Source organism: Papaver somniferum, chromosome 4 (assembly GCF_003573695.1).
Source record: "Papaver somniferum cultivar HN1 chromosome 4, ASM357369v1, whole genome shotgun sequence".
Lineage (NCBI taxonomy): Eukaryota > Viridiplantae > Streptophyta > Magnoliopsida > Ranunculales > Papaveraceae > Papaver > Papaver somniferum.
Genome location: NC_039361.1, coordinates 138,609,310 through 138,635,159, shown reverse-complemented (window position 1 = coordinate 138,635,159; position 25,850 = coordinate 138,609,310). Strand labels below are relative to the sequence as shown.

General features: G+C 36.4%; 3 protein-coding genes across 5 annotated transcripts; 2 read left to right on the top strand and 1 right to left on the bottom strand.

Moving 5' to 3' along the window:
* The first annotated feature begins 13,179 nt into the window (after positions 1-13,179).
* Positions 13,180-14,404, top strand: LOC113274307. The gene is made up of 2 exons (XM_026523729.1): positions 13,180-13,670; positions 13,914-14,404. Exons 1-2 carry the CDS (start codon positions 13,470-13,472, stop codon positions 14,328-14,330), a joined length of 618 nt encoding a protein of 205 aa, XP_026379514.1. The 5' UTR covers positions 13,180-13,469; the 3' UTR covers positions 14,331-14,404.
* A 2,131-nt stretch (positions 14,405-16,535) lies between these two features.
* Positions 16,536-18,930, bottom strand: LOC113362806 (GEM-like protein 5). The gene is made up of 3 exons (XM_026605301.1): positions 18,465-18,930; positions 18,082-18,356; positions 16,536-16,917 (listed from the first exon to the last, which is right to left on the bottom strand). Exons 1-3 carry the CDS (start codon positions 18,778-18,780, stop codon positions 16,711-16,713), a joined length of 798 nt encoding a protein of 265 aa, XP_026461086.1. The 5' UTR covers positions 18,781-18,930; the 3' UTR covers positions 16,536-16,710.
* Positions 18,931-20,840: 1,910 nt separating this feature from the next.
* LOC113362805 (cysteine-rich and transmembrane domain-containing protein WIH1-like) lies at positions 20,841-23,338 on the top strand. 3 transcript variants are annotated; one of them, XR_003365856.1, is made up of 4 exons: positions 20,841-21,050; positions 21,147-21,390; positions 22,158-22,276; positions 23,025-23,338. XR_003365856.1 is itself a non-coding variant. In XM_026605300.1 (4 exons), exons 1-3 carry the CDS (start codon positions 20,999-21,001, stop codon positions 22,204-22,206), a joined length of 345 nt encoding a protein of 114 aa, XP_026461085.1. In that variant the 5' UTR covers positions 20,844-20,998; the 3' UTR covers positions 23,025-23,338. The 3 variants fall into 3 exon arrangements, 2 of the variants coding, with proteins under 2 accessions (XP_026461085.1, XP_026461084.1); XM_026605300.1 differs by having other exon boundaries at positions 20,844-21,050; positions 22,158-22,206; XM_026605299.1 differs by lacking the exon at positions 22,158-22,276 and having other exon boundaries at positions 20,850-21,050.
* Positions 23,339-25,850: the final 2,512 nt, after the last annotated feature.

Sequence of the window (25,850 nt, the reverse complement as noted above, 5' to 3'; positions counted from 1 at the left end):
TTTGACCTCTTGGTACCCTTCCTTGGTCTTTTAGCTTGGAAATGATGATGGCAATTGGTTTTGAGATTGCATTGAATGTGCCACGTACATTGCAAGTTTTGGGCTTCCGGAAACACTACTGCTATTGCATGCATTAAGGCTTGATCGTTATCCATTACAATAACCCTTGGAAAATTATCACCGTTATAAATGGACCTCAACGTCTCCAACATCCAAATGAAACTCACATTGTTCTCATGATCCATTAAACCCCATGCAATCGTAAACGTGTTTTTGTCCGAAGTATGGCAAGCAATGTTCAACAACGGCATGTTATACTTGTTTGTCTTATAAGTAGCATCTATCAACAAAATTTGATGAAATCATTGAGCCAATTGGATCATTTCGGGATGTGCCAAGAAAATACGAACCACTATACCATCCTTTTCTTCCCTTCTCAAGGTGTAGCCGTGTAACTCCGTTAACCACTCCGATTTTTGGATGACCGTTCTACCATCCCATTCAGTCCTTTTGATCGTAGCTAGGGCCGACTTAATTGTAGACAAAGAAGAAAAGTTGTCGGGGTCGTCCGCCTTTATTTTACTTAAGATCGCACTCGCTTTTTGGATCCGCATAAACCTCACTGTCTGCATTTTATGTGGTTTTAACTTGGCAACCATTACATGTCCAATTAAATCCAACGGATCATCATGGTTGTGACAACCAGTATCAACTTTATACATTTTATACTCTTTACCTTTAATACCATCGGGCTTATAGAAGACAATCTTAAATGGACATCCTATCTTCTTGGTATTGCTTCGGTATTTCCTATTCGTCTTCCGTACGTACTTACTATTCTTTCCCTCGTGACTCTTTCGCGTCCCACCTCGCTCACAAATCATTTCAAATCGAGTGTCACTAACATGATTATTTTGAACTACCACGCACATGTTATCTTTTGCCTTGTTCATAAGCCATTCCTTTGCCTCCCTCTTACTTCCAAATGTCTAAACGTGCATAAAACAAAACAAATCTAATAAGCATAACCATTTAACATATAAATTTTGAAAAAAAAAGAAAAGTAGTAATGAGTATACCAAATCGTTTGCATAGTATAGGGAAGTGTCGGACCTCGAATAGAAATCATCAACAAACTCTTCAACGGCCTGCATATGAAAGCAACAAATTATTATACAATAATCGGAGGTTATTAAATAAGCCAAACTGCCGAATATACTATATTCGGAATCCTATCGGTTACCCAAAACACCCGATTTATGCAAATGAATGTACACAGTTTACTGAGTGCAAAAATTGATATAATCGGAATCTAAAATATATAGTAAAACAGCCGAATATAAATAACCGGGAGATAACTTTAATCGATAAACATCCGATTTTCAAGTTTTCGGAAATTTTATTTTGAGGCCACTGTTATATTCGGCAGTCAAATAATGTTAAACTATTACCGATTGTAAAGGATAAGAATACTGAGTTTTGAAATTTTTTGAGGAATTCGTTTTTGGGGCCATTCGGAGGTAAATAACTCCACATAACTACCGAATGTAGATTTTTTTGGAAAACCAGTTTGGGGTTTTTTCTCATATTCGGCAGTAAACTACTATCTTGGAACTACCGAATATACATATTTGGTACTCAGTGTGTTATATTCGTAAGTTTATTCGAGAAATTATCTACCGACTCTGGGTAGTTCATGGCATTCAATGCATGCAATAATCGGTTTTTCTTGTTTACAAAAGCACACAAACACATGCAAATCGAGTATTTGAGTTTCTTAACACAATACCTGTGTTTTACATGCATCATTAGCTTCAATATCAGGCGATTCTCCATTTTCTTCCATGAAAGGGTCGTCTAGGTTTTCCTCTCCACAAAAGTTTGGATCATTCAACATATACCCCAAATCGTCTTCGCCATGATTCTCACCTTCTTCTTCATATCCATCCATTTTTGTAGTGATAAAATGGGTTTTCCCTTTTTTCCTTCACCTTCTTCTCTATAACTCTAACAACTCAAAAATGAAAAAGAAATGGAAAAAATGAAACAGAAATCATTCTAATACTGCACCGACTACAATCAAAAGTCCGGGTAAATTTTTGTCTTTCGATTGAAATCGGAGGATAAAATGTTATCATATCCTCCGAATATATAAGGGTAATTTTGCCATTACGAATTACGCGAGATAAGGGCTGGCTACATTTTCCCTTTGGGTGACCTTTTTTGTTTTATTGTTGGCCCCTAAATCCTTTTGAGTGGCCCCTAAAAACGCAAGGTTTTTCACCGCATTTACAAACGATGTTTTCATTGTGGAACTCAAGGTCATGTTTTAAGAGATTGTCAACAACCATCTTGTTCAAGCTCTAAGAAAACAACTTCTAATCAAGGTTGTAACAAGATACCTTTTTTGAAAGAAATCATACTAACTCTAATTTTCTCAGATCAAAGAGTTCCCGCAAAAATCCTCAAAGGGGATCTCAAAGAGTACTACATCACAAGAGGAAAGAGGATCAAAATACTGAATGGAAATGGGTACCAAAGAAGACAGTGGATCCAAACAAAAAGGAATATGGCAAATTCTCCAGTTCATCAATACATAAGGTAATACCTACATATCTTGATGATAGTCTTTTCTATGAGCACCAGAGGCTCATCACCAGCAGCAGCAACTCCATAGCAACAGAAGACAAACAGCAGCAGCACCAACTACCTGACACTCATTGTGTGTGATCAGTACACAGAAAAGGCAGGGAAAAAAAGGAAAATTACATAAAGCAGTGCAGTTTGCAGCTTTAGTTGGCAAGGCCAAGATGCTTGACAGATAATATGCAGCTACAGATGCAGATGGGGATGCAGATGCAATGAATGATGCAGATGCAGTGAATGGAATGCAGATGCAGTGATGCAATGATGCAATATGCTTACAGCTAAGTTAAAGATGCAGCTAAAGACACTAAGGTTAAGTTAGAGACACTAAGGCTAAGTTAGAGACACTAAGGCCAAGTTAAAGTTGCAGCTAAAAAGCTAAAAACACTAAAAGAGCTAAAACAATTATACTAAGTTAAGGTTACAGCTAAGGTTACAGCTAAGTTTGAAAACAGAAAAGCAAGAGCACAATTTTTTTTTTCTCAACTACACAGCACCAGTCCCCGGCAGCAGCGCCAAAAACTTTGTAGGATTTTAAGGATGTAAGAAAATAAGAGCAAAGAGGAAGCCTACTTGTTAACCGCAAGTGCACGGTGTCGATTGTAGCTTGTGCAAATACGGGTCGAATCCACAGGGACTAGGGTGTGAGTTGAAGTTTCCTAAGATAATTCTCTAAGCAGTGAACTAATGAAGCAAAGAGTGACAGTGACAGTGAGTGACAAAGAGTGATAGTGGCAAAGAAACCAAGGCAGCAACACAGGCAGTGATAAAGAAACAAAGGCAGTGAAGTATAGAAGGGACTAGGATCTTGAATCCACCCTTTTCCTAAGCTAAGTCCTCCAACTATGTTCTTGTCCCTTGTTAGTTATCAGTCAGCTTCTAGGCTCTCTGAATAACTAGATGACAGTTGCGGTTCAAAGCCGGCTATTCATCTAAGGGTTGGTCTAGAAAGATTACTAAGAACACTAAGATGAATCTAATCCTAGTAGTAGTTGGGGCTCTCACACTGCAACTACCCGCAGAGAAGCTTGCTTAGTGTTTTAACAACCTAAAAGGATATTCAATCCTAGACAGTTCAAGCACAACAAGATCAGAGCATGGATGGGACAAATACAATAGAAATTTACAAAATAATTTAAACTAAGAACTAACCCTTGAGGCACTGGCTATTCCAGTCCTCTTGGGTGAAGCACTGGCTAGCCCAGGCATATCTTCAACACAACACACAAGCCTTCTATTTATACCCAAAATTAGGGTTTACAATTTCCCCCCAAATTAGAGAAATTAGGGTTACTGATTTACCTAATTTGATGGAATGATAACTACTCCATGCGTCGACCCATTCTTCTTCTGACTCTCCTGCTCCTCTCCATGCCTTCCAATTGCTTTTCTAACTCGACCTAATTCATCAATTTCTCTCCTAGGGTTTCAGAGAAAGAAAAGAAGAGAGATTGATGAAATATATAGGTAGAGAGGTAGGGAAATGATGGGAAAGGAGATGGGTTGTAGTTGGTTTGGTTGTGGAGTGGTTGAGAAAGGTGGTGGAGGTGATGATGGTGGTGCAGGCGATGGGGAGTGGTTCTGCAGACGGGGGTGAGGGAGGTGAAGTCGATGGAGAAGAAGGAGGGGAGTGTTTGGTTGATGGGTATAGGTATTAGGTGCTTGGGTGTGTGGCGGGGATAGCAAGCTTGATGATTTGCGAAGCTCAGCCGTTTGATGTGGAATTGATAGATCAATCTGACGGCGAGATTGAAGGGAGCTTGTAGCGACCGTTGGATGTATAATACATCAAAATTAACGACGCAGATTAGAGTTAGGTGCTGTAGTGTGAAGCAGGATCTTCAGATTTTGATGCACGACGATGAGGCGGCCGTAGGATGCTGAGATGATCCAATCTGACGGCTGAAGATGAAGGCGGGTATGGATATTGGAAATGGGTTTGGGTGAGGGTTTGGGGCCTTGGGTATGCCAAGCCCATATCTTCTTTAAGAACAATTCTTCCTCTTCAAGCCCAGTTCTAGCCTTTTGGTCTTGCGCACAACATTCTTCGCGGCTTCCTTGTGTGATTCCTCTTGGCTTCCACCACTTTTCTGCTCTTTTTTCTCCGTAATTCATCCAAACTTTATTTACAACCTAAAAATGCAAAATTAATTAATAAAAATATTTATTCTTGAAAACAACGAAAACACAGAATATGGGATAAAATGTAGAATTAATGCACAAAAGATGAGTTAAATGCCAAGAAAAATATATAGAAATATGCACTTTTTAGCACTCATCAATGGTGTATTTGGTACCCTCATCTTTTCAATGTGAAATTTACTTTTATGGAGATCAAAATTCACAATCCATCAATTTAACTTAAGTTTAAATATCAACTTAGATGATTAGAAAATCTAAGAGCATAACTTACATATTAGCTTGTTATGTAGAAATTCCCATGGATCGTGTTCTCCTCTATTACTTAGGAGTCAGATAGGCGGGGTGAATTTAATACAAAGAGCATAAGATTTGTTGATTCCCGCAAGTCATTACATTTTTTACCTTACAGATGATTTGGTCTCACCAAGTCAGTTTACGACTTATGATTTGGTGCACAGAAGACAACGATGATAAATAATTATTTAGTCATTAGACTATTTCATTCAAACAAGTACGTACCTTTGAAGGTGGATACATTTATTTGGAGCAGAGGCTCAACAGAGTGAGATGTCAATTTTCGTCTTTCTATAAAGTGGATAGAATCATAACATCTTGATACAGTATGAGAGATTTTAAGTGCAAATACATTAAGAATTGTAAGTGTTATAAGACACACAACATAACTATTTGAATCAAATAGAAGAGTTATCATTTAGAAATCTTCATCTAATAGGATTTTTGAAGATGATGAGGATCTAAAGCTATGTTGCTTAGACATCACAGGGGTATTCTCACACTCACCACGAGATACAATCCAACGATTATATTTATGCATGACTCTTCATTTTGAGCTTCTACCTTTAGGTTTGGAGAAGTTATCATAGAACTTACCGTCATCATGGAAAGCGAAGTTGGAACCTTTACCTGAGTTCGTATGCATTTCCTTGAGGTTGCAAGATAACTTGTCAATGATATCGTTGTACATAACTATCATCATGTCCCTAGTCGGTATCTCCTTGGATTCATTTGAATTAGTATGAGTACTTTTAGGAACCCATATTTCCGAAGGTTTCTTCATGTTCTTCTTAGAGTAATTTGTGCCAATACTCATACTTTCAGCCTGTTTATTAGTGGAGTAAGCATAACGAATATTTTTGGGATAAGTTTTCTTGATGTGAAGATAAACACCCGTTATTATTGAATCAATAAGATAAGAATTTCGAATATCAGTTACGCCTTTTAGGATGAGATTCAAGGTATCTTGTAGATTCTTGAAATGTCAGTTTTTCAACCTGATCTTACAATTCCTATGAAAGTGTCCTTATATTTTACGAAGTACCAAAACTTCTGAGTTATGATGGGATCAGAATGAGTTATCTTCACAAGGATCATCTGGCGAATCTTGATTTTTTGGAGAGGCAGTTTTTCTTGGCCAGACAAATTCAAATGTTTATTCCTTAAGGAAGTAGGGACACTTCCAGCATGATCTTCTGAAGGAGTTTTAGTTGAATGAACATGGGTACCATTAGCAATCACTTCTTCTAACACCATAATCTTTCAGAATCCACATATAACGCTAGTTTTTTTGATTCATAGACAGAGATATGCATAGTAGGAAGAACATCTTGTAGACATTCAAATTCTAATGCATTTTTCTCCAATGTCAACTCGAGAGAAGTTATTTGCATCCACCAAAGTCTTTTCTTCAAGAAGGATTTTTATCTGTGAATCCCTTTCATTAACCTTAGCAATGAGAGTATTGACTTTTTTTCTTCAGCCCGTGGACGTCAGAAGCTTGTATTACAAAATGCTTAATAATTTTAGCACTTTCTTTGGTTGTTTCCTTTTCAACTTATGAGTTAGATTCATCAATGAGATAATAGGGATAACAATTGTCAACGCAAGGCTGTTTTATGGAGACAAAGCGTTCATCTTCTTTAGAGGAGGAAGAAGATCCGGCTTTATTGATCGAATGCATAAGCACACCATTTTTACTTGATGGTACGTTAATAGAGATTGAACTCTTACACATAGATTTAGATTGCCACAAATATAGAATTGTTAGGTATAACAGTGTTTTCCTGCTCTAATACCAATTGAAAAAGAGAGGGTACCAAGTAGGCCACCAATTTTTTTGTTCACTAACCTGTATGGACAAAACCTAATACAATTGCAAGTAGATCTAAATTAAACATCCTTGCACAATATGTATATAGAGTTTTATCTTATCTCTTTCACAAGCAATATGTTTAGACACAAAATCCGTGAGCCTGATTATATAAAAGAGTTCTTGGATGATATCAAAAATCAATATACAAGATCAATCTAATCGTATCAAAATCAAGGAGATCTGAATTATAACAAATTTGAAACTTGTGATCTATCTTTTAAGATACGAATTCAACATGAACGAGCCTTGTTTTTTTATCTCGACTAATAGGACTTAAACTATCTAGATTGATTACATACTACTTGTGGGGGCCCTACTTGTGATATTCCTATTATAAAGATAAAATAATACAATGCGGAAAAGGAATTACACAAGACATCAGAAGTTTGTTGACATACCTTAATTTTTGTTCGTACTTGAAACACTATTCGAGATGGTGTTCTTCAGTGGTACAGGAAGGGAATGTTCGGTTGGAGAGAGATTCGGGAACACCGCTAATCTCTGACAAACACATTTATGGTGGTCCTGAAAAATTGGTAACAGAGATTTCATTCATGATGGAAATGTCCATCATATCCTCCAGAATATTTGATGAAAAATCATTAAGGAAGTTGTCAAGAATAACATGAGTATTGCTAGGTTTATCAAAATTGACAGATTCAGCCAAGAGAGTAACACTAGAAATTTCTTCCCCTTCTGAGTCATATTGATCAGATATTTCATCAAGTGTTGCAGCAAGACCCTTGTTGCTAGTGTATTTTATGCGGTTTGGACACTCAGCAAAGTGACTGAACCCTTTAGACTTGAAGCACCAAAGTATATCCTCACCATCACTATCATTAGAGTCCCTGTTTTTAAGAGAAACACGATTATGTGGCTTGTTTGATGATGATGGATGTTCTTACGAGAAACATTTATTCTTCTTTATAAGAAGATTTCTAAGTTGTCTTGTGATAAGAGACACAGAATTATCGAGATCTTCATCTGACAATTCTCAATCATCAATCAAATATTTCTAAGAAGCAATGGCACTTTCACTTCTATCACGTACTTCAGTATTTTTCAAGGCTTTGAAAGCAATGTCTTTTCCGGACTTATCATGTTGTTCATGATCAAAGATCTTTAACTTTCTAATGAGGTTGCTTTTGTAAAGTGTTGAAAGTTCGTTTTCTTCAGTGATGGCATGTTTCTTAGACTCGTATCGAGTTGGCAAAGATCTCAAAATTTTCATCATAATATCCCTTTCGAAAATAGTCATACCTAGCGTATGGGAGGCATTAACTATCTCATATATCGACAATATTATCAAATAGTCCTTAGCAATAATATTGTCACCTTCTCGAACTGTTGGAGGAATATACCATTATAAGATAATAACCCATGTTCGAAAATTACAAGCTTGAAGAAAATAGCATATAACTATTTTCCACCATAATTTGTGGCATTGAAGGCTGGTAGTACGTTGATAGATATCGAACTCTTGTCCATAGAATCAGATCCCTACAAACACAAACTTGTTAGTTCTAACGATGTTTACATACTTTGATACCAATTGAAAATGTGAGGGTACCAAGTACACCACTAACTTTTTCGTTCGACAACCTTTATGGGAAAAAATTAATACAATTGCAAGTAAATCCAAATTAAAGATCCTTGGACAATATGTATATAGAGTTTTTCTTTTTTCTTTTCCACAATAAATATGTTAGACTGAAGGTCGTGAACCTGATTGTGCAGAGGAGTTCTTGGACAATCTCACAAATCAATATGCAAGATCGATCTAGTCGTAACCAAATCAAGAAGACCTGAATTCTGACAAGTATGAAACTTGTAATCTATCTTTCAAGATACGAATTCAACAAGAACAAGTCTAGTTATTGATCACAATTGATAAGGACTTAAACTACCTATATAGATTATGTACCACGTGTGAGATTCTTTTATAAAGATAAAATAATATAATGCGGAAAAGGAAAAACACAAGACACCATAAGTTTTGTTAACGAGAAAAACTGCACCTACAAAAAAAAAACCCGATACCTCGTCCAATATTGAACACCAAACTGTATTAAGCCACCACATAATCTATCCTACTATCAGACTTAAGAATGGAATGCAGTTGAGACCATATTAGCCCTTCAAGCAATTTAGTTGCAGCCGTGCTCCTTAAACCTTGCAAGGTTCTGCGCAGTTGATTCCCTTAGCTGACGTACTTTACATTCTAAGAGTTACTCAACGTAAGTGAAAACTTTTGATATCAATCTTCCTCCAACAGATAACCCTACTTGATTTCCTTTTTGATATTTCTATCTAGGTTTGCTAATTTATTTGCAATACACAAAGTCTAGTAAACCTCACGAATCAGGAACACTTACATTCATTTAGTTGAGAAGCTATGATTACTGGACATCTCTCAAGAACAACCTAAACAAATGGATGAAGAAGAGTGTAGATATCTATCTTGAAGAATCACAAAATCTGATACGAAGGGAACTTTGTTAATGTATATATATCTCGTTCCTGATCGTAGATTAGCGAAAACCTCAACGTTCAATAAGAACACGATCAGGATACCGAACTATCTGGTAAAAGATAGTCGGACATGGCTTCACGAATCCCTAAGTAAAGTATTCAAGTTGGAAATCTAATTATGTTTCTCAGAGATAATCTAGGTTAATAGAGGACGACTCTAGCAAGCAACTAGTACACAAAAGTATCAGAGATTGAGATGCCATGTTGCATGAGTCTCTTTGTTTATAGATTTTCGAGGCTCTAGGTGGTTTTGAATTCAAGCTAAGATAATTTGAGATTCAAGCAAATATCTTCTCAGTTTAGATAAAATTCTAATTAGGAATTCATGTAAGCATGTGAGAATTTCGCCTTGAAAATACTCAGAAGAATATACACTATGATCCAGGGTTCTAGAACCGTGTATGTGACGGACCGTAAAATTACTTCTGACACACCAGGGTATCATAGCAAGTTCTGAGATAACTCTAGGGACTGTGCATTGTGTACTCGTCGATAAGTGTTTTGTAGGCTACAAAATTTTCTTTAAAAAAGAAAACGATAAATTGGAGGGTAGTCCAACCTTTGCGCAGAAAAGAGCTTGTAACTGCTATGCCAGTTACTTTGCAAATAGAGTTGAGCTTGTTTAAGACTGTGAGTTTTCCGGGCCTAAGTGGAGACCCACCTCGGTGGTAATCTGAAAGACTGTTTGGAACGATAAGTTGATATTGGGACAGATTACCCCCTCATTCGTGTGGCACGATATGTGTTGTCAGGATGTCTAGCTTCTCGCTACCTCAGTGGAAACTCGGAAGACCATATGGGACGGTAGGCTTACATCTACTCTGGCACTGGATTTTGTTCCACACATTACTGCTAAGAATTGCTTGTCATTTCGATGACTCTTCCCGAGTGTGCGGTATGGGACGTCCACTTTGTATACCTTGTTGAGATATCTTTTTCGCTTTCCAAAAATATACTCACGGTAATATCGTGGATACTTTTTTGTATTTTTGAGTATACTGTATGGGACGTTTTCACAGAAGGTCCTAATCGTTGTCCATAACAATTTGAAGTAACTTTTTGCGATTTCTGAGCATCTGATGTGAGATTTATGCTCAGGAAGTCTGGATGAACTGTCCACAATAGTTTTTGTTTTGAATTTTGGGGACGAAATTCTTTAAAGGTGTGAATAATGTAATACCCATACTTTTTGCATAACGCATGCTCAAAGATGCGTCATTAGCTTGAGATGAAGCTTCATCTCAAGCTTCCGTTGTGTGATAAGAGAAATATTGGCATAGGGATAATAACGCACCACCATGGTGTATTGCATGTGTTACATTTTCCTAGAGTCAATATCGCGCCGCTATGGAGAATTGCATAGGATAATTGGCCTAAAGCTAATATTGGTCCATCATGGTGCATCGGCCAATCGGTGGCCGGCCGAGTACAATGATGCACCAACATGGCGCATCATGCCAGTTTGGTGGATGGCCTAGAACAAAGTAGCGCCACCATGTTGCATTGCATGAGATATTCGCCTAGGACCAATATCGCACCACTATGGTGCATCAGGCCATAGCAGGCTAGAAGAGGCAATGTAGCTCTATCATGGCGTAACATTGAAGTTGAACTATGGTCCAGAACGTTGTAGCGCACCACCATAGCGCATCACGATACTTGGTCTTGGTAACAACCGTGAATAGTGAATCAAGCATGCGTCAAAGTGCTCCCTAACTTTTATTTGTACAAATGTCAATAAAAGATATATAGGGAGGAGTAGGAGGTTGAAGGTACATAGAGTGAAGATGTCAATAAAACATCATTGTGGCCGTGGCTTAGTCAAGAGAGCTTTATTATGCTTAGGCATTAAAGTTGCGGCATTGCGACCTAGGGGTGCACCACGAAGGAAATGCCAATGATGTACATTCTTGCACATCATTTGCAAAGGACCCTTTGGCGTATACGAACTAGGCAATTGCTTGGCTTTGGCCTTGCAAAGGATGAACTATGGTCAGTACTCGATCCCTTCTCCATAGGGTACGTCGCATCATTGATGGTCCAACATGTTGTCGCTCATATCATGTAATTTAGGGATGCACATGGTTTGGTTTTCAACCCAGACCGAACCCGGTCCAAACCAACAAGAAACCCCAGAAAACCATTGACTGAAAAATCCGGAAACCGAAAAACTCAAAAGTCGGAAACCCAATTCTAGATGGTTGGTTGGTTTTGGTTTGACATTGCAAAAGGACCATAAACAAAATAAAATCAAACAAATAAAAAAATCCGACAGTTAACACCAAAAAACCAATAAAAACCGCAATCGTATATAACCAATTTTCCATCAAATTTTCCATCATAGTATAATATATATGGACTTCAATGAGTATACCCATGAATAAAGAAAATTTAAGTAAAAGCAAATCAAATTTTCCATCATAATATAATATATGAACTTCAACGAGTATACCCATATATATATATATAGTAAATTATTTTAATTATTATTAGATAAAGAATATTGCATTAGCTAGTTGGAAGCCTAACAAGCTAAGCTCCAACAACGTACTACTACATTAATTGAACAGGTTGTTGTGCTAGCCTACCAGCGAGCCTCATGGATAACCTAGCCAAAGAAGCCGAAACGGATGGGGGGCTGAGATTGTGTCACAAGGGGGGCAAGGTAACTCTACCTTCCATGTTAATTCCTGCAATATTAGGGCTCGAACCTGGGACCTCCTGGAACGTATGAAACTTTGGGAAACGGGGATGACCAGCTGAGCTAGGTGCCCGTGTTTATTTGGATAATTTTTTATTTTTTTTGAATAATATATGATTTTTTTTTCTTATACTATGTTAAACTTAGTAATTAAATCTTAAATTGTAGTGAAAAATCAAAGTTATAATAAAAACAAAAAAAAACGGTGAGACGGTTTTGGTTTCTAATAATATAAACTGAGGTTGCTCTGGTTCAGTTCTGGTTTTTCCTAAGAGACATTGGTTTGGTTCTTGGGTGTTGCACAAAACCAAGCCAAACTGAACCACGGGCAGCCGTAATCTAATTGCAGGTGGTTGCGTCACTTTCATGACTCATATCATCTGGATCGGTAAGGCGATGCAAGAGATGATAGTCGCTATACTTGATGAGGCAAGTCGCAATCAATACCTTGGATGCTCATATTTTCTATCAAATCGTTTGACGTTGGCATGAACCAATGCGCATTGGACATGATCAAAAAAATAAGTTATGTCGGTATGTAAGTTAGGGGATCTTGCATAAGCCATTGGCATCACAAGGATGATGTAGGACTAGTATGATATGAGCCCGACTAATGCATCCTCGGCACGAGTAAAATCAATGCATGATGGCTTGAAATGGCCCATGCCCGAGTTCAAGGCATGTTGTATGCCTTGAGGATTTCTTTTGTTCAGTACTTGACTTGAAATAGAGCCTCAACGAGACCAGTGTTTGAAAGAGATGGTACATTTTTTTAAGCCACGTTAAAATAACCACGATCTGTTAAATCCGTCGTCATGTAAAACTCGGACGATCCACAAAACTGAGTCAAATCAGCACCACCGAACTGACTATCCCCGCCTTTATAAAAAATTCTGTTCTTTTCAAAAGCGAAACAAACTGTTAAAAGAAAAGAAAACAGGGCGTCCAGCAATTCCCTTGGAAATCGCGTTTTTACCGGTCCACAGTCACACTTTCTTTCTCTCTCTCTAAAACAGAGAATTCACAGTCGCAAACAGAGAGATAAAAAGGAAAGACTCTTTCTTCATTCTTCTCCTTAGATTTCTCCCCCTCTCTCTTCACAAAAACATTCTCTCTTCCAATCTCCACAATAGACGGATTGATTTACATCTCTCGGATTTTCTTTCCTCTTTTAATATCCCCCATTTGTTTCTCTCTCTCACTCTAAATTCCCATTTTTATTTTCTAGTACTCTGTTTTCTCTTCTTTCTTTAAACGAACAAGAACAAGGCTTCAAACATGGCGGGTCTTACTGCATCATTAGAGCTTTCATTCCAAAACTGTTCACTATCTGGCGGTAGTTCTGATGAGGATGATAGTGGGATTGGTTTATCTGCCACTTCTGATGATACGCCTCAAAATCATACTTCAAGTGGGAGTTTAGAACTTAATTCACATGTTTCACTTCCTTATCAATGGGAGCAATGTCTTGATTTAAAGGTTCCTTTTCTTACTCCCTCTTCTTTAATCATGTCTGTCTCCCTTTTTCACAACAAATGTCAAAATAAATAAAGTGAAATTACTTTTCTTGATTGGAATTACTTTTAACTTTACGGGATTTCGATATTCTTGATGATTTACTGTCATGGGTTTGTTGCAATTTGACGAGATTTTGTCGAAGTTTCAACCTTTTTATTTGATTCAATCCTCTGTCTTTACTCAGTGTTCTTGTTGTTGTTTTAGACAGGGGAGATATATTATATGAACTGGATGAATGGGAGAAGAGTAAAAGAAGATCCAAGAAAGATGTTTAATGGTGGGAATGGAGGTGACCATTTGTTCCATTATCATACTGATAATGATAATGATGAAGACAGTTCATACGATAGCGACGAAGGATCATCAACATCATCTCCTTGTTCATCAACAACTACTGATAATAGTAAAAGCAATGGTTATTATACAAGTAACGATCATCATCATCAAGCTAATGGGGATGATGATGGTGATGATGAAGACCAAATACTTGTTGTTGCTGGTTGCAAATCATGCCTAATGTATTTCATGTTACCAAAAAGAGTTGAAGAATGTCCAAAATGTAATGCTCTTCTTCTTCATTTTGATCATCGTTCTGATCAAAACAACATCATCATCGATTGATCATCAATTTCTTTCTTTCTTTCTCTGTTTCCACAATGTAGTTTGATTTAATCAATGAATTTCCACTTTGTTTATTTGTTACTGCTTATTATTGTTGGTAATTTATGGGCTCCATTACACAGTCTTGTTCACTGATCATCACAGTCACAGACAGGCTTATAAGAAAAAAAGAGAATAAATTTGGTAAAGATTGAGATGTGTAAAGTTTTATTGTCTGTCACTTTCTTGTTTGTTCTTTTCTTTTTCGAATTTCCTTTTTTAATAATTCACCAGAGTATTTTCTTTCATTAATAAGTTAAAATCCCCTCGATTTTCATCATCTAACCGGCCGCTACAGAAACTGGTACTGCCGGTGTTAAAATTTAAGCAGTGCTTTAGATGGGGATTATTTAATTCTAATACGCATGTTTAAGTAATTTCAATCCTCATGGATTTTGAATGGGAATGGCAGGCAGACTGAGGAGAATACCGAAAATCGAATATTAAAGACCAGGCTTTTTCTTTATGTGTCTCTCTCTCCGTCTGTGCCTCTGAATCCTGTCGTTTTTGGAAGCTGAAAGGCTCAGAACTTCGTCCTAAAAGATTCGAATTACAGAGTCAGAGAGAAGACAGTCTTCTTCTATCTCTCTGTTTGTTTTGGTTTGCTTTTAAACCATGGCTATGCATATATCTTTCCTGTTGTGTGTACTGGTTAGATTCCTTTCTGCCAACTAAGAAAGGTTCTATTGTCTGCTCCCAGATTATAAACCCTATCAAAACCCAAGTTGTATCAATGGGGGGAATTCGCATTGGACCACCTCTCTCTCTCTCTCTCTCTCTCTCGCTCACTAGACTGTTTCTAGTTTCCTTCTCATGTATCACTATCACTCCATCTATCTCCTAGTGAAATGACAAATCTTTGATTCTCGAGAGAAAAACAGTTGCTTGTTTTATGTAAAGCTAACAGATTTATGTTTATGTTCATCATTGATTGATTTCTACCATAGGTTTTATTATTAAGGAACAATAACAGACGCAATAATCGAGAGCCCAGCACCAGATATGAGCTATTGCAATCACTTGTTTGTCTAACACTTTATAGCTAAACATTTCAAATTCTTGGCTACCTTCCACAAATTGTGAGTCTCTCCATTTTGATTTTCATTGCCGCCATTTGAGTCTCAACAATAAACTTAATTCCAGGGTTTTTTTACAAGTGAGGAGGAGAATTCAAGTAGACTTGATAACAGACTGGCTAAGTGGCTATTCGGAGAAGCATTGGGCCAATGGGTATTTGATTATCTAAAACAAAATGATTAGTTAGATAACTCTATTTTACATCATCAACTTGCTTATTGTGCGTAAGCAAAACAAAACATTATCATTTTTTTAGCAGGATAAAATTGTTTTTGATTTAAATGAATATTACCCTGGAATTCTGGATTGGATTATTAATCAGTGAAACCATACAATTTGATCCTGGAAACCTGGATTAATCAGTAGAACCAAACAATTTTTGATATTTAGTAAAAATCATTAAGATATATGTGCAATAATTCAGAGCCAGATATGAGCTATAACAATCACTTATTTGTCTAGCACTTAAAATGCTAAAACGTTGGTAATTCTTGGTCTGGATTCCTTCCCCGGAATAAAGTTTTGTCGTGTTCAACTCCTTTTGAGAGGTTGTCTTGTTTTCAGGACATTGATTCTGTAGGCGGCTAAGGAAAATTCATGATTCTAATTAGACTTCCCCAAACATGTTAGTGACCACATTAGGGCTGATGGAGGAGGGAACAGGTTCTTTTAAAACGGTAAGTTCGGTGGACTTCACACAAGGCTTACAAAATGGTTGTCCATAGAAGCCTAGATTGGGCCAATGGTCACACTGCGGTACCTTAACCTGAAGCAAGATGTTCATGGTACTACAATGATGGAAAAGAGGTGAAGAAGGGCAGGATTTTATCCAGACCGCCTTCTGCCAGCATTAGGATCTTGAACATCATTTGTGTTGTTCCATAAATTACAAATTAGGATGTTCTTTCCTCTACAATAATTCTGCAGTACGAGGACTAGAAAAAAGGAAATCAATCAGAAATAGGAGAAGGAAATCATAAATTAGCACAAACACAAGAAAATAGAAAAATGTTTGACTCAGTGGAACAAAGGTCTTTTACCAGTTAGGTGTCCTAGTCCTACATCTTTACTGCTTGGCCAACAAACAACTAAAACTCAAACTCATACTGGCACTGGTATTTATTAACTAAGATAAATTTACAACAACAACAAGTCACTGAAAACTGGTAATAAAATATAAACTGAAAGTGGAAACTAAAGAAAAACATCGTAGTGTGACACATAGACGTGTAACCTCAAATACAAGGGACATATACTCTGTTGATTAACCACTGACGGTATGTGGTGGTGCCATTTGGTGAGCTGCAAATTCAGACATACTCCCACAGAGATGCACAACTGCTTTATCATAATTGACGAAACCCATGAACCAAAAATCATGACTGTCAACCGTGTTAATCTGGATGTACCTCTCTGATGCTTTCAGGGTCACTGGATTCACAGCACTAATCATCGCCAATGGTACCATTACCTGTTCCATCCATACCCAAAGAAACAAAAACAAAATTAAGCACCTCTGAAGTACACCAATACCAATTATATAATAAAAGTGAAATGCTACTAGATTTTTGCATTACGTACCTAACCTAATTAATCTGCGTTTGTTTGTGAGACTAATTTCCTAAAACCGAGACATTCAATTTAAGATACAACCGAGCTTCTGGAAAAGTTAGATGGGTCTGCTTATCCCTGCCTTGTGATACAAAATTACAAATTTTCCCACACACCACAGTTAAAGATTTTGAGCACATCTGCTTGTGTCTAAATTGGAGTGTGAATTTCACTAGGTTCTTAACTCTCAGCTCCAGTGTATGCTTTGTAACATATAACATGAATACTATGTTTCTCGTGCTATTCTTAGCCTCGTTTTCTGTTCCTAAAATCCAGAATTTCTGCAGTGTTTAAATAAGCAATTTCCCCCTGATTTGAAGCTATGGCTCAGTGACAACGCCTTACCCTTTTAAATCAATACAAATTAGTGTTACATGGGGTACAGTTAGCAACACAAAAATGTAAAATAATAAGAGAACAATGTCTCTACCTGAAGATTAGGTAACTATTACATTGTAAGATTCATTTCCTAAAACAGAATTATTCGAGTTACAATCATCTGCTCACACACACAGGAATACGCCTATTTGGTCTTAATAGAAAGGTTTGCATATCTTTCTAGATTAAAGATACACCCCAGATGAACACATAATTCGGCGGTGGCTATTATCAAACAACAATGGTATTTCAGATATCAGAAGGTTATCAGGCGTTTTGGGGCTACGCAATGAAGCTCGTCTCACTAAGAGCTAAAATAATACCCCCTGTAACATGCATATTACTTACCTTGTTAGCTACACAAGTAGTAGTATGGTACCTAGCACTACTTCCACACTATTTATGTTCCTTAGTACCTAACACTTAGAAATCTAGCTTAAATAACTCAACATAAGTAACATTTTTCCTAATTTGAGGCTACACCTCAGTACTGCCTTATGGAAGCGCCTCACCTTTTCAAAATTGGTTTTCTTAAACAATTTGCATTAGTGTTTCATATGGTACTAAAAGCATTTATGCTATACACAAGCACAGACATAAACTTACTAAAGACACCAATGTGTGCACGAAGTTGTGGCATTTTTACCTTGTAGTAGCTCCAAGCTTGCTGACCTGAAGGCGCAGTAAACGTAAGTGGCCGATCACTACAGAATGCAATATGAACGTTTGACAGGTAAAGAGTACCCGCAACTGGTCCAGTTGAGGTAGACAAGTAACAAGCAAATGACTTCTTAAGTTTCTCATTTGGTGTTGTATTGAATGTCTGCTTATATAATGATTCAAACCCTCCCCCTGTCAGTGCTTTCGCTTGTATTCCTACTTTAGCCCATGCTGCCTCTGATGCCGATGGCCCGGTTTTCACTACAAAATTGCAAAATAATACAGAATATATATAGTATCTGAGTTTCAAGAATTTATATACAATTAAAGGAAGAAAGATTAGTAGCGGAGGTATCTGGGTTTACTTACAGTTGTGCCAGATATTGTTAGCAAGGGTTTCAGCTTTATTAGTCCAGGAATTGAAAACATTAACAGCTGATTCCACGGGTGATTTAGGTGGTTTTTGGACAGGGGTATATTGGACATAAGGATGTTGATCTTGTCCACTCCATTGTGATGCTGCTTTTTGATTGTTCGGATGAGATGATGGTATTGCCGGTTCACCCATAACATGGGTTCCCCATTTCTCTACGTTCCCATCTAATGGTTGAGATGGATATGTAGATGTAGATGGTTGTGGTGGTGGCGGAGTGGTGGATTGATCAGGTTTGCTGTATTTGCTCATGGTGATCAAGGAGAAGATTGAGTCGAGGAAGAGGATGAAATGGGAGTTTGTGTGATTTCAGCTTCAGGATTGAGATTTTATGGTAGTGATCAGCTTGGTGAGTTCAGGGAAGCGTGAAATTTATTACTAGCTTGGTACAACAGTACGAAGATATTTATTTGTATTTAATTTATAGGGGTATACCACTTTTACTACCTGGCTTGATCCTAGTTAGCAATTCGGGATTCGGTAAACATACGGAACGGTAAACATACGAGTATTATACGGTTTTGTAAAATCCAGATTCGGTCCAAAATTCGGTCAACGGGACGTGATTCGTCAGTAATTCGGAACGGCATACGTACGTGTATAATTCGATTTATAAATGTGAGTTCGGCTCTGAAAATTCGGTATCTATATATAACAAATATTTGTATTTATAAGGTCATAGACCAATTTTTATGCATATGTGTGAGTTATTTAAAGAAAAAATAAACTTAATATGATGATATTAATAATATATACAACATTAGTTATCCAAGAGGACGTCGTATGGTGGTTTAGATGCTTGGTTAGTGAGTTTGAGATCTCTCTCACCTTCACCTTCAAATCTCTTCAGTCGTTTTTGTTTCATAAAAATTACAACATGTCTAATATTCGGTCGTGTATGCTCGGAAGGCAGTAAAGCCCAAAAAATGGAGTCCTTGAAAAGTAAAAGCTAAAGAATTTATGGTGAATTAAGCGGACGTATCATTCGGAATACGTAAAATTCGTGAACGGTTCGCGAATAATCCGGGAATGCCACATAATACGCGACTTGGGTTCGGAGTTGCAAACGTACGCGAATAATACGTTAAAATTCGTGATACGGAAAAATTCACGAATGATTCGCGAATCATTCGCGAACTTACTAACTAGGGGCTTGATTGGGTTACCCAAATTAATAGGGTATACCAAATGAGACAAAATAAAGTCATTTTGAAGTAAAATATAAAGTCCCTTATCCACATATTTATCAAAATGGCTAATCTACTCTTGATTAATTAACACTAATAAATATGATTAGGATAATTAATTTAATTAGTTAATTAGTTGATTAAAATTTTGAAATTATATATTATTTTAGATTCAACTCATGCATGTGGGTAGATTTTTGAGATTTATTTTTGAGAAATCTACTTGTAACGAAAATAAAATCGTATTACCCAAACACTTATAAATATGGGATTGTAGAGATACTGGGTGATTTTATACTCAAAATTATAGAAGGAATCAACATTTTCAGTTCTGAAAATATGAAAAGTCTACAAGGTACGGATGAAGAACACGCCGATAACTTATAGCCGACAAAATCTACAGATAAAGAACATGCCGACTATATCTGGCCGACAAGGTGTGCCGATAAAGAACATACCGTCAACTTATGGCTAGTAAGCCAGAATCTGCTATTAAAGATAGACTGGTAAGCTAGAATTTTCTCGTCAGGTTTTACTATTCGTCGAATTTTCTTTTCTGAACTCTTCTTTTCCTTAGCTAGTAAGCTAGAATCTGCTATTAAAGATAGACTGGTCAACCAACTCTGACACGTGGTTCCAGAAAATGGATACTCGCGCTCATTGTTAGACGCGTAACCGTAACGTGTATTCGAGCATTTCTTCTATTCCTGGCTTTACTTAATGGGTTCAACAAGGGTTTTTGCTTTTGAAGGGTACTTCCGTGCTGCTTCGGTTCTGATTAGAGGCGACTGGATTCTCACTTCCTTTGCCCTCTAATTAGGATGATCTTGCTAATTCGCAGCAAATTACTTACTTTTCTTCGTACTTAACGTGGATAGGTTAAGGAGTGTGTTAAGATTACGGGACAAGGCATAATCTCTACCGTTCAAATTTCCCCTCAAGCGGTAATTGGTTCATTTGAAATACAAACAGATCTGAACCCTTTGAATCCAGTTGGCCACCGACAAAATCATGCTGGTACAGATAAGATAAAAGACGCTTCAGTGGGCCCTTCCTTAGTTGGACTCTAGCCCATTCCGTTTGTTAAGAAAAGTCGTCGTTATACGGAACATCGAAAACCATATCCCATCAACACAACAGAACCTTTTACGCTCATCAAATAAAAGTCAATTAAAATAAAAAGACCTCAAAACCTCACATTACTAACCGAAGACTCTTTGTACTTTGTGATCATCAACAACAACCAATTAGCCTCTGCGTAATTCCCTTAATCAAAGATCAAGATGAGTTATGTTCATGGACATACTCATGAACAAGACCCTTACCCCCCACCCGGTAAGGATTTGAAATTTTGAATTTCTTTTGTGTTTTTGGCTTTGTATTTTTTGGGGATTTTTTTGATTGAATTTCTGGTGAATTTGTGTAAATTAGGGTATGGTTCAGGCTATCCACCTCCAGGGTATCCACAAGGACCACCACCACCTGGATATGGGTATCCACCACCACCTCCAAATCCTGGACATCATCAAGGATATCCACCAAATCCTGGTTATCAAGGTTACTTCAATAACGATGGGTATCCACCACCACAACAACAACAACCACAATACCAAGGTTACCAATATCATCACCACCATCAAAGTGACGATGGATGTTCATCTTTTTTCAGAGGATGGTATGGCACTTGCAAACTTCTTGAATTGTTTCTGATTTTCCTGATTAGCAATTGTTTGCTCATGTTTTTGTAAGGTTCATGTCAATTAGGACAAGAGATCATATAGTAAATTTGTGTTTATGCTACCTTGGATTATAAGATCGGCTAACTGGTAATTTCGTAGTGCTTATAGGCTCTAAGTTCAAAACATCTGTTGTTGAATTAGTATTTCAGTTTTTGGATGTTCAACCTCGTAGATTACGTTGCATGTGCAAGTTGTATCAATTGTATATTCAAGCTCAGATTGTTGACATTTTTTTGGTCACTCCTTGTTCATGATACCGAATGTAGTTCTTATGCGTTAGCTTGGTTGAACAGTTATAGAAGCATGCAAACTATTAATATCTTGTTCTTGCTATTCTCTGGATCAGAAGGCTTATGTTTTTCCTTTAATGGATATCTTTTTCGTAGAGTTAATAAAGTTGGTTTCAGGTAGTTTAAGAAGTTAAGAGTGCTATGTTTTGGATTATAACTGTTGTAAGTTATCTGGTTTACCAGTCCTTTCACGTTATAGTCAAAGGGTTCACTGTCCTTGTTGAAGTTCAAGAGACTTCAGTTAACCTGAACGATGTATTGCTATGTAATCTGCTGGGAACTGGAGAATTTGCAGGCTTAAGATTTGAAAGCTAACATTCTGTATAAATGTTCTCAGATTAGTACTTAACTGTGTCAACTCTTATCGTCAACTACTAGCTTCGTTACTGATAATACCTTTTATACCTTTACAGCTTGGCTGCACTTTGTTGCTGTTGTTTGTTGGATGAATGCTGTTTCTAGGTCGGTTGTCTGGCTGTATTTACGAATGGACACATCTGATCTCATCCGATCTGGTCAACGTAGTAAAATAGTATGTGAACACTAGAATTAGGAATTTTATTCTCATTCCATTGTCCATTTAAATGGTCACATATATCCTAGAAAGTTCTCATATTTTCCAGGAAAGAAGAGTCACCAACCAGTTCAAACCTTCTTTTAACTATTTAGGAGTAGACATTGGCTACCAGTTGGTTTAGCAGTGGTTATAGGTTCTAAATTCTTAAACGTCTGTCATTGAATTAATGTCTCAGTGTGGATGTTTAATACTTATAGTTAGGTGGTGCCTACAATGTGTATCGTGTATATCCTAGCGAAGAAGGGTGACATGTACTTTTTTGGGGATGTAGAGTCATATAAAAGTATGCAGACCTTTATTGGTTTTGTCATCATCTTTAATAAAAAATTGTTACTTTTCCACTTAATTTGTCACCGATATCTTGCTGGGGTGATGATAATACGTTTGCAATCAATTTGAGACTCATTTTTGTTATAGGTCTGTTCTTCTTTTTGTTGTCAGGTCTGTGATTGTAGTCTTTGTAAACGTTTATTACTTCTTTAGGTATTAGTCAAAAGGCTTCAATGTCTCTTTCGAGTGACTTCACTTCAGTTGAATAGTGTTTTACAATATGGTCTGGCTGAGACCGGAGATTGTTGCAGATTTATTTAAAATTCATAGGCTTAAATTCCATTCGAAATTTACGTCAAGTAACTTTATAGCCAAGTCTTATCTTTAACTGTTAAACTGCCTTACTGAAAATTCCTTCGACATCTTTTTGCAGTTTGGCCGCACTTTGTTGCTGTTGTGTGTTGGAGGAGTGCTGCTGCTGTTTCTAGTTTGGTTGTCTGGCTGGCTATGTTACCGTACGCCTAATCTGATCTGCTGGATGTTTATATATGCTTTTATCTATTTAAACTCTTTTGAAACCCTAAATAGTGTCTTGATAGTTGTATGCAATCTACAGAATTATTATGATACAGATAGAATCTGTAATTGTTATGTTATTATGGTTTCAGTTTCTTCTAGGTTATGTTTGTCTTCTCCGTTTATGTACATTCTCGGTCTATTATCCAAGCCCTGCGGGTTATGAGCCTAGGATTGTTAAAACAGCGGTTTTAATTCTTGAAATTCCATCTGCGATGTACTGAAATGAGGTTTCTCAAAGATTATTCAACACTGAGTTAACTTGTCACAACATTAGAAACTCATCTCTCAGATGTTACAGTACTGATTCAAGTGCTGAACTTTAGCAAAAAATTTTTTTTTTGCGAATCCACCTTTGATATTAAACATATCAATCTTTGGCACCAACACCACCTATGAAAGACCTACCGAATCTGCTTTGGGGGATTGTATCTCTGATACCGGATCTCTAAAGCAATTCATCTACATTCACAGCCTTGTTTTTATATCCAACTAGTTTTTTATATCCAACTAGTTTCTCACCCGTGCGATCTGTTTCTTTTTGATGCATATTTTAAAATTATTTTCATCAAAACCAAAAAATATTAAAACACTAATAAAAATGGAATCCTAACTCTAAAAACTAATTGAATTCGTAGTAATATAAAAATCCAATCAAAATAAAAATGAAAATTATGAGCTTTTAATATTTTCTTTGATTTCTGGAAATAATGTTTTTATTTTTGCTTTGAATTTCACATATTTGTGCCTCTTTTGGTCCACCCAATCATTATTTCATTAGTACACGTGTCACCGAGATTGTCATACATTATAGTTTCAAAAAATGTTCTTTTAAAAACTTTATATTATATAAATTCCTCTATCCCAGTTACGTCATGTGGTTATGTTGGTATTTTGTTATAATTGTGATGTACATGGAAGTTTTTAGTTTAATGGTATTCTTCTTAATTTTCTTCTCGCCAAATTAATCTATTTTTTTTACATGCAAATCATCAAATAGGCGACAAATTCTAGTAAGGTCTGCTGGTTCTTATCTTTGAACCTTTCCCAGTTGATCAACCACCTAATAGGTAACGAAATCTCTAAGGTCTGTTGACTCTGGTTCTTAGCTAATTATGTAGCTTGTATAATATATTTGAATCCAGAACATCCCCATCTTGCAAGAGTATATAGTCAAATTGGTACTTTCAACTGGAGATGGAGAACGCAAGGTTCTAAGTTGTCAATTGCCATATATCCTTTCAATAACAAAAGCACAGACATTTACCAATTAAATTAATCTTAAAAACCTTTGGATACTCATCCTCTAAGGCTCTTTAATACTGTTGCGGTGTTTCCCAAAACAATTTTGCATCATTACCTGATGGCCAGTGAATAGTTGGGAATATACAATGTGGATAAAATATAATGATTAATAAAAGTCTTATAGAACCATTTGACTGCTTAAAATAAAAATATATTGGATGTTTAAAATATATAAAAAAAAATTTATACGTTTTACAATAATCTTAGAACACTCACTAAACTTTTTTTTTTGTACAAAAAAAATGCAAACGGGTAGCTCTCGATTTAAATATTGGTAAATTTCTTTTGACTTCTTTAAAAGATCTTCAATTTTCTTGTTACTCAAATTCGAACAATATTATCAAACATGTCTTAATCAGCAAAGACCATTAAGTAATAATGTCATGTCAACGTTAAATGAAATATGACATCTTAGTTGTCTTTGTTAGCAAACAAAGTGCTCCTAGATATGGTTCAATGATTCCTAAAACAATAATCAATAAATCCCATTAGTGTGATAAACTAGTGATAATAGGGATTTAGTTATTCATCAAACTTCATGTGCCATGATATTCCAAACTTTCTACAGTTTTCATGGTCTGTATAATTTTACAACACTAACTAAGCTATCGACCTGACCATCATCATTAACATTGCTTCAGGAAAAAAAATCACCACCAACATTATCCCTCAACTCCTTCCTTGTGCTAAAAAAACAAAACAAAAACGTTATAAAAACATAAATTATAAAGATAACATAAAATCGTGAAGATTGAAATCCATTGAGAATTGGGGATACAATTATGTAAAAAATAAATAAATTAATGCAACAAATCCTGCAAATACAAAAAAAAAATGTATCCATCACCAGCCTCTTCAATGCACTGTTCTGGCTCAAACATGCATCCATACCAGTACCACCTCCAAAAAAATTGTAAAGATTACTATGCATGGTCCTGTTTCTCGCATCATATAATGGATCCACATTTTAAAATTAATATTGTTAAAAAAATAAAAGATACTAACAAAAAAACAATACAAATTTTGATAAGCTTATAATTTCAAAAGCTAATAAAACATTTAATAAACTAATTAAATTAAATACAAATCAACTAATTTGAAGAAAAAAATTCAAGGGCTTGCGGTACAACATTATCACATGCAAAAATGTTTATTCCGATTTCATAAATTTTGATATTTTTTCTCCAAATTTTGATATTTTTTTTTAAATTTTTTTGGAGCTAATACTTTTGTTTTTAATATATTCTTGCCTGTTTTGGTCCATGCAATCATTATATGCCTTTACTTTATCGGTAGAAGTTTCTCCGAGATCACGATACATTCAAAACTCTTTCAGCCGGTTGATTTTTTTTCAAATTTCTTCGTCTCGATAACGTTG

What these genes read in the sequence shown, in the direction of transcription:
- LOC113274307 (XM_026523729.1), top strand. Translation starts at nt 13,470, where the DNA reads ATGGCGGGTCTTACTGCATCATTAGAGCTTTCATTCCAAAACTGTTCA. An exon ending in AGCAATGTCTTGATTTAAAG is followed by an intron (nt 13,671 to 13,913) that starts GTTCCTTTTCTT and finishes TTGTTGTTTTAG; the next exon opens with ACAGGGGAGATATATTATAT.
- LOC113362806 (XM_026605301.1), bottom strand. Translation starts at nt 18,780, where the DNA reads ATGAGCAAATACAGCAAACCTGATCAATCCACCACTCCGCCACCACCA. An exon ending in TAACAATATCTGGCACAACT is followed by an intron (nt 18,357 to 18,464) that starts GTAAGTAAACCC and finishes GCAATTTTGTAG; the next exon opens with TGAAAACCGGGCCATCGGCA. An exon ending in AAGCTTGGAGCTACTACAAG is followed by an intron (nt 16,918 to 18,081) that starts GTAAAAATGCCA and finishes TGGATGGAACAG; the next exon opens with GTAATGGTACCATTGGCGAT.
- LOC113362805 (XM_026605299.1), top strand. Translation starts at nt 20,999, where the DNA reads ATGAGTTATGTTCATGGACATACTCATGAACAAGACCCTTACCCCCCA. An exon ending in AGACCCTTACCCCCCACCCG is followed by an intron (nt 21,051 to 21,146) that starts GTAAGGATTTGA and finishes TGTGTAAATTAG; the next exon opens with GGTATGGTTCAGGCTATCCA. An exon ending in TCATCTTTTTTCAGAGGATG is followed by an intron (nt 21,391 to 23,024) that starts GTATGGCACTTG and finishes ATCTTTTTGCAG; the next exon opens with TTTGGCCGCACTTTGTTGCT.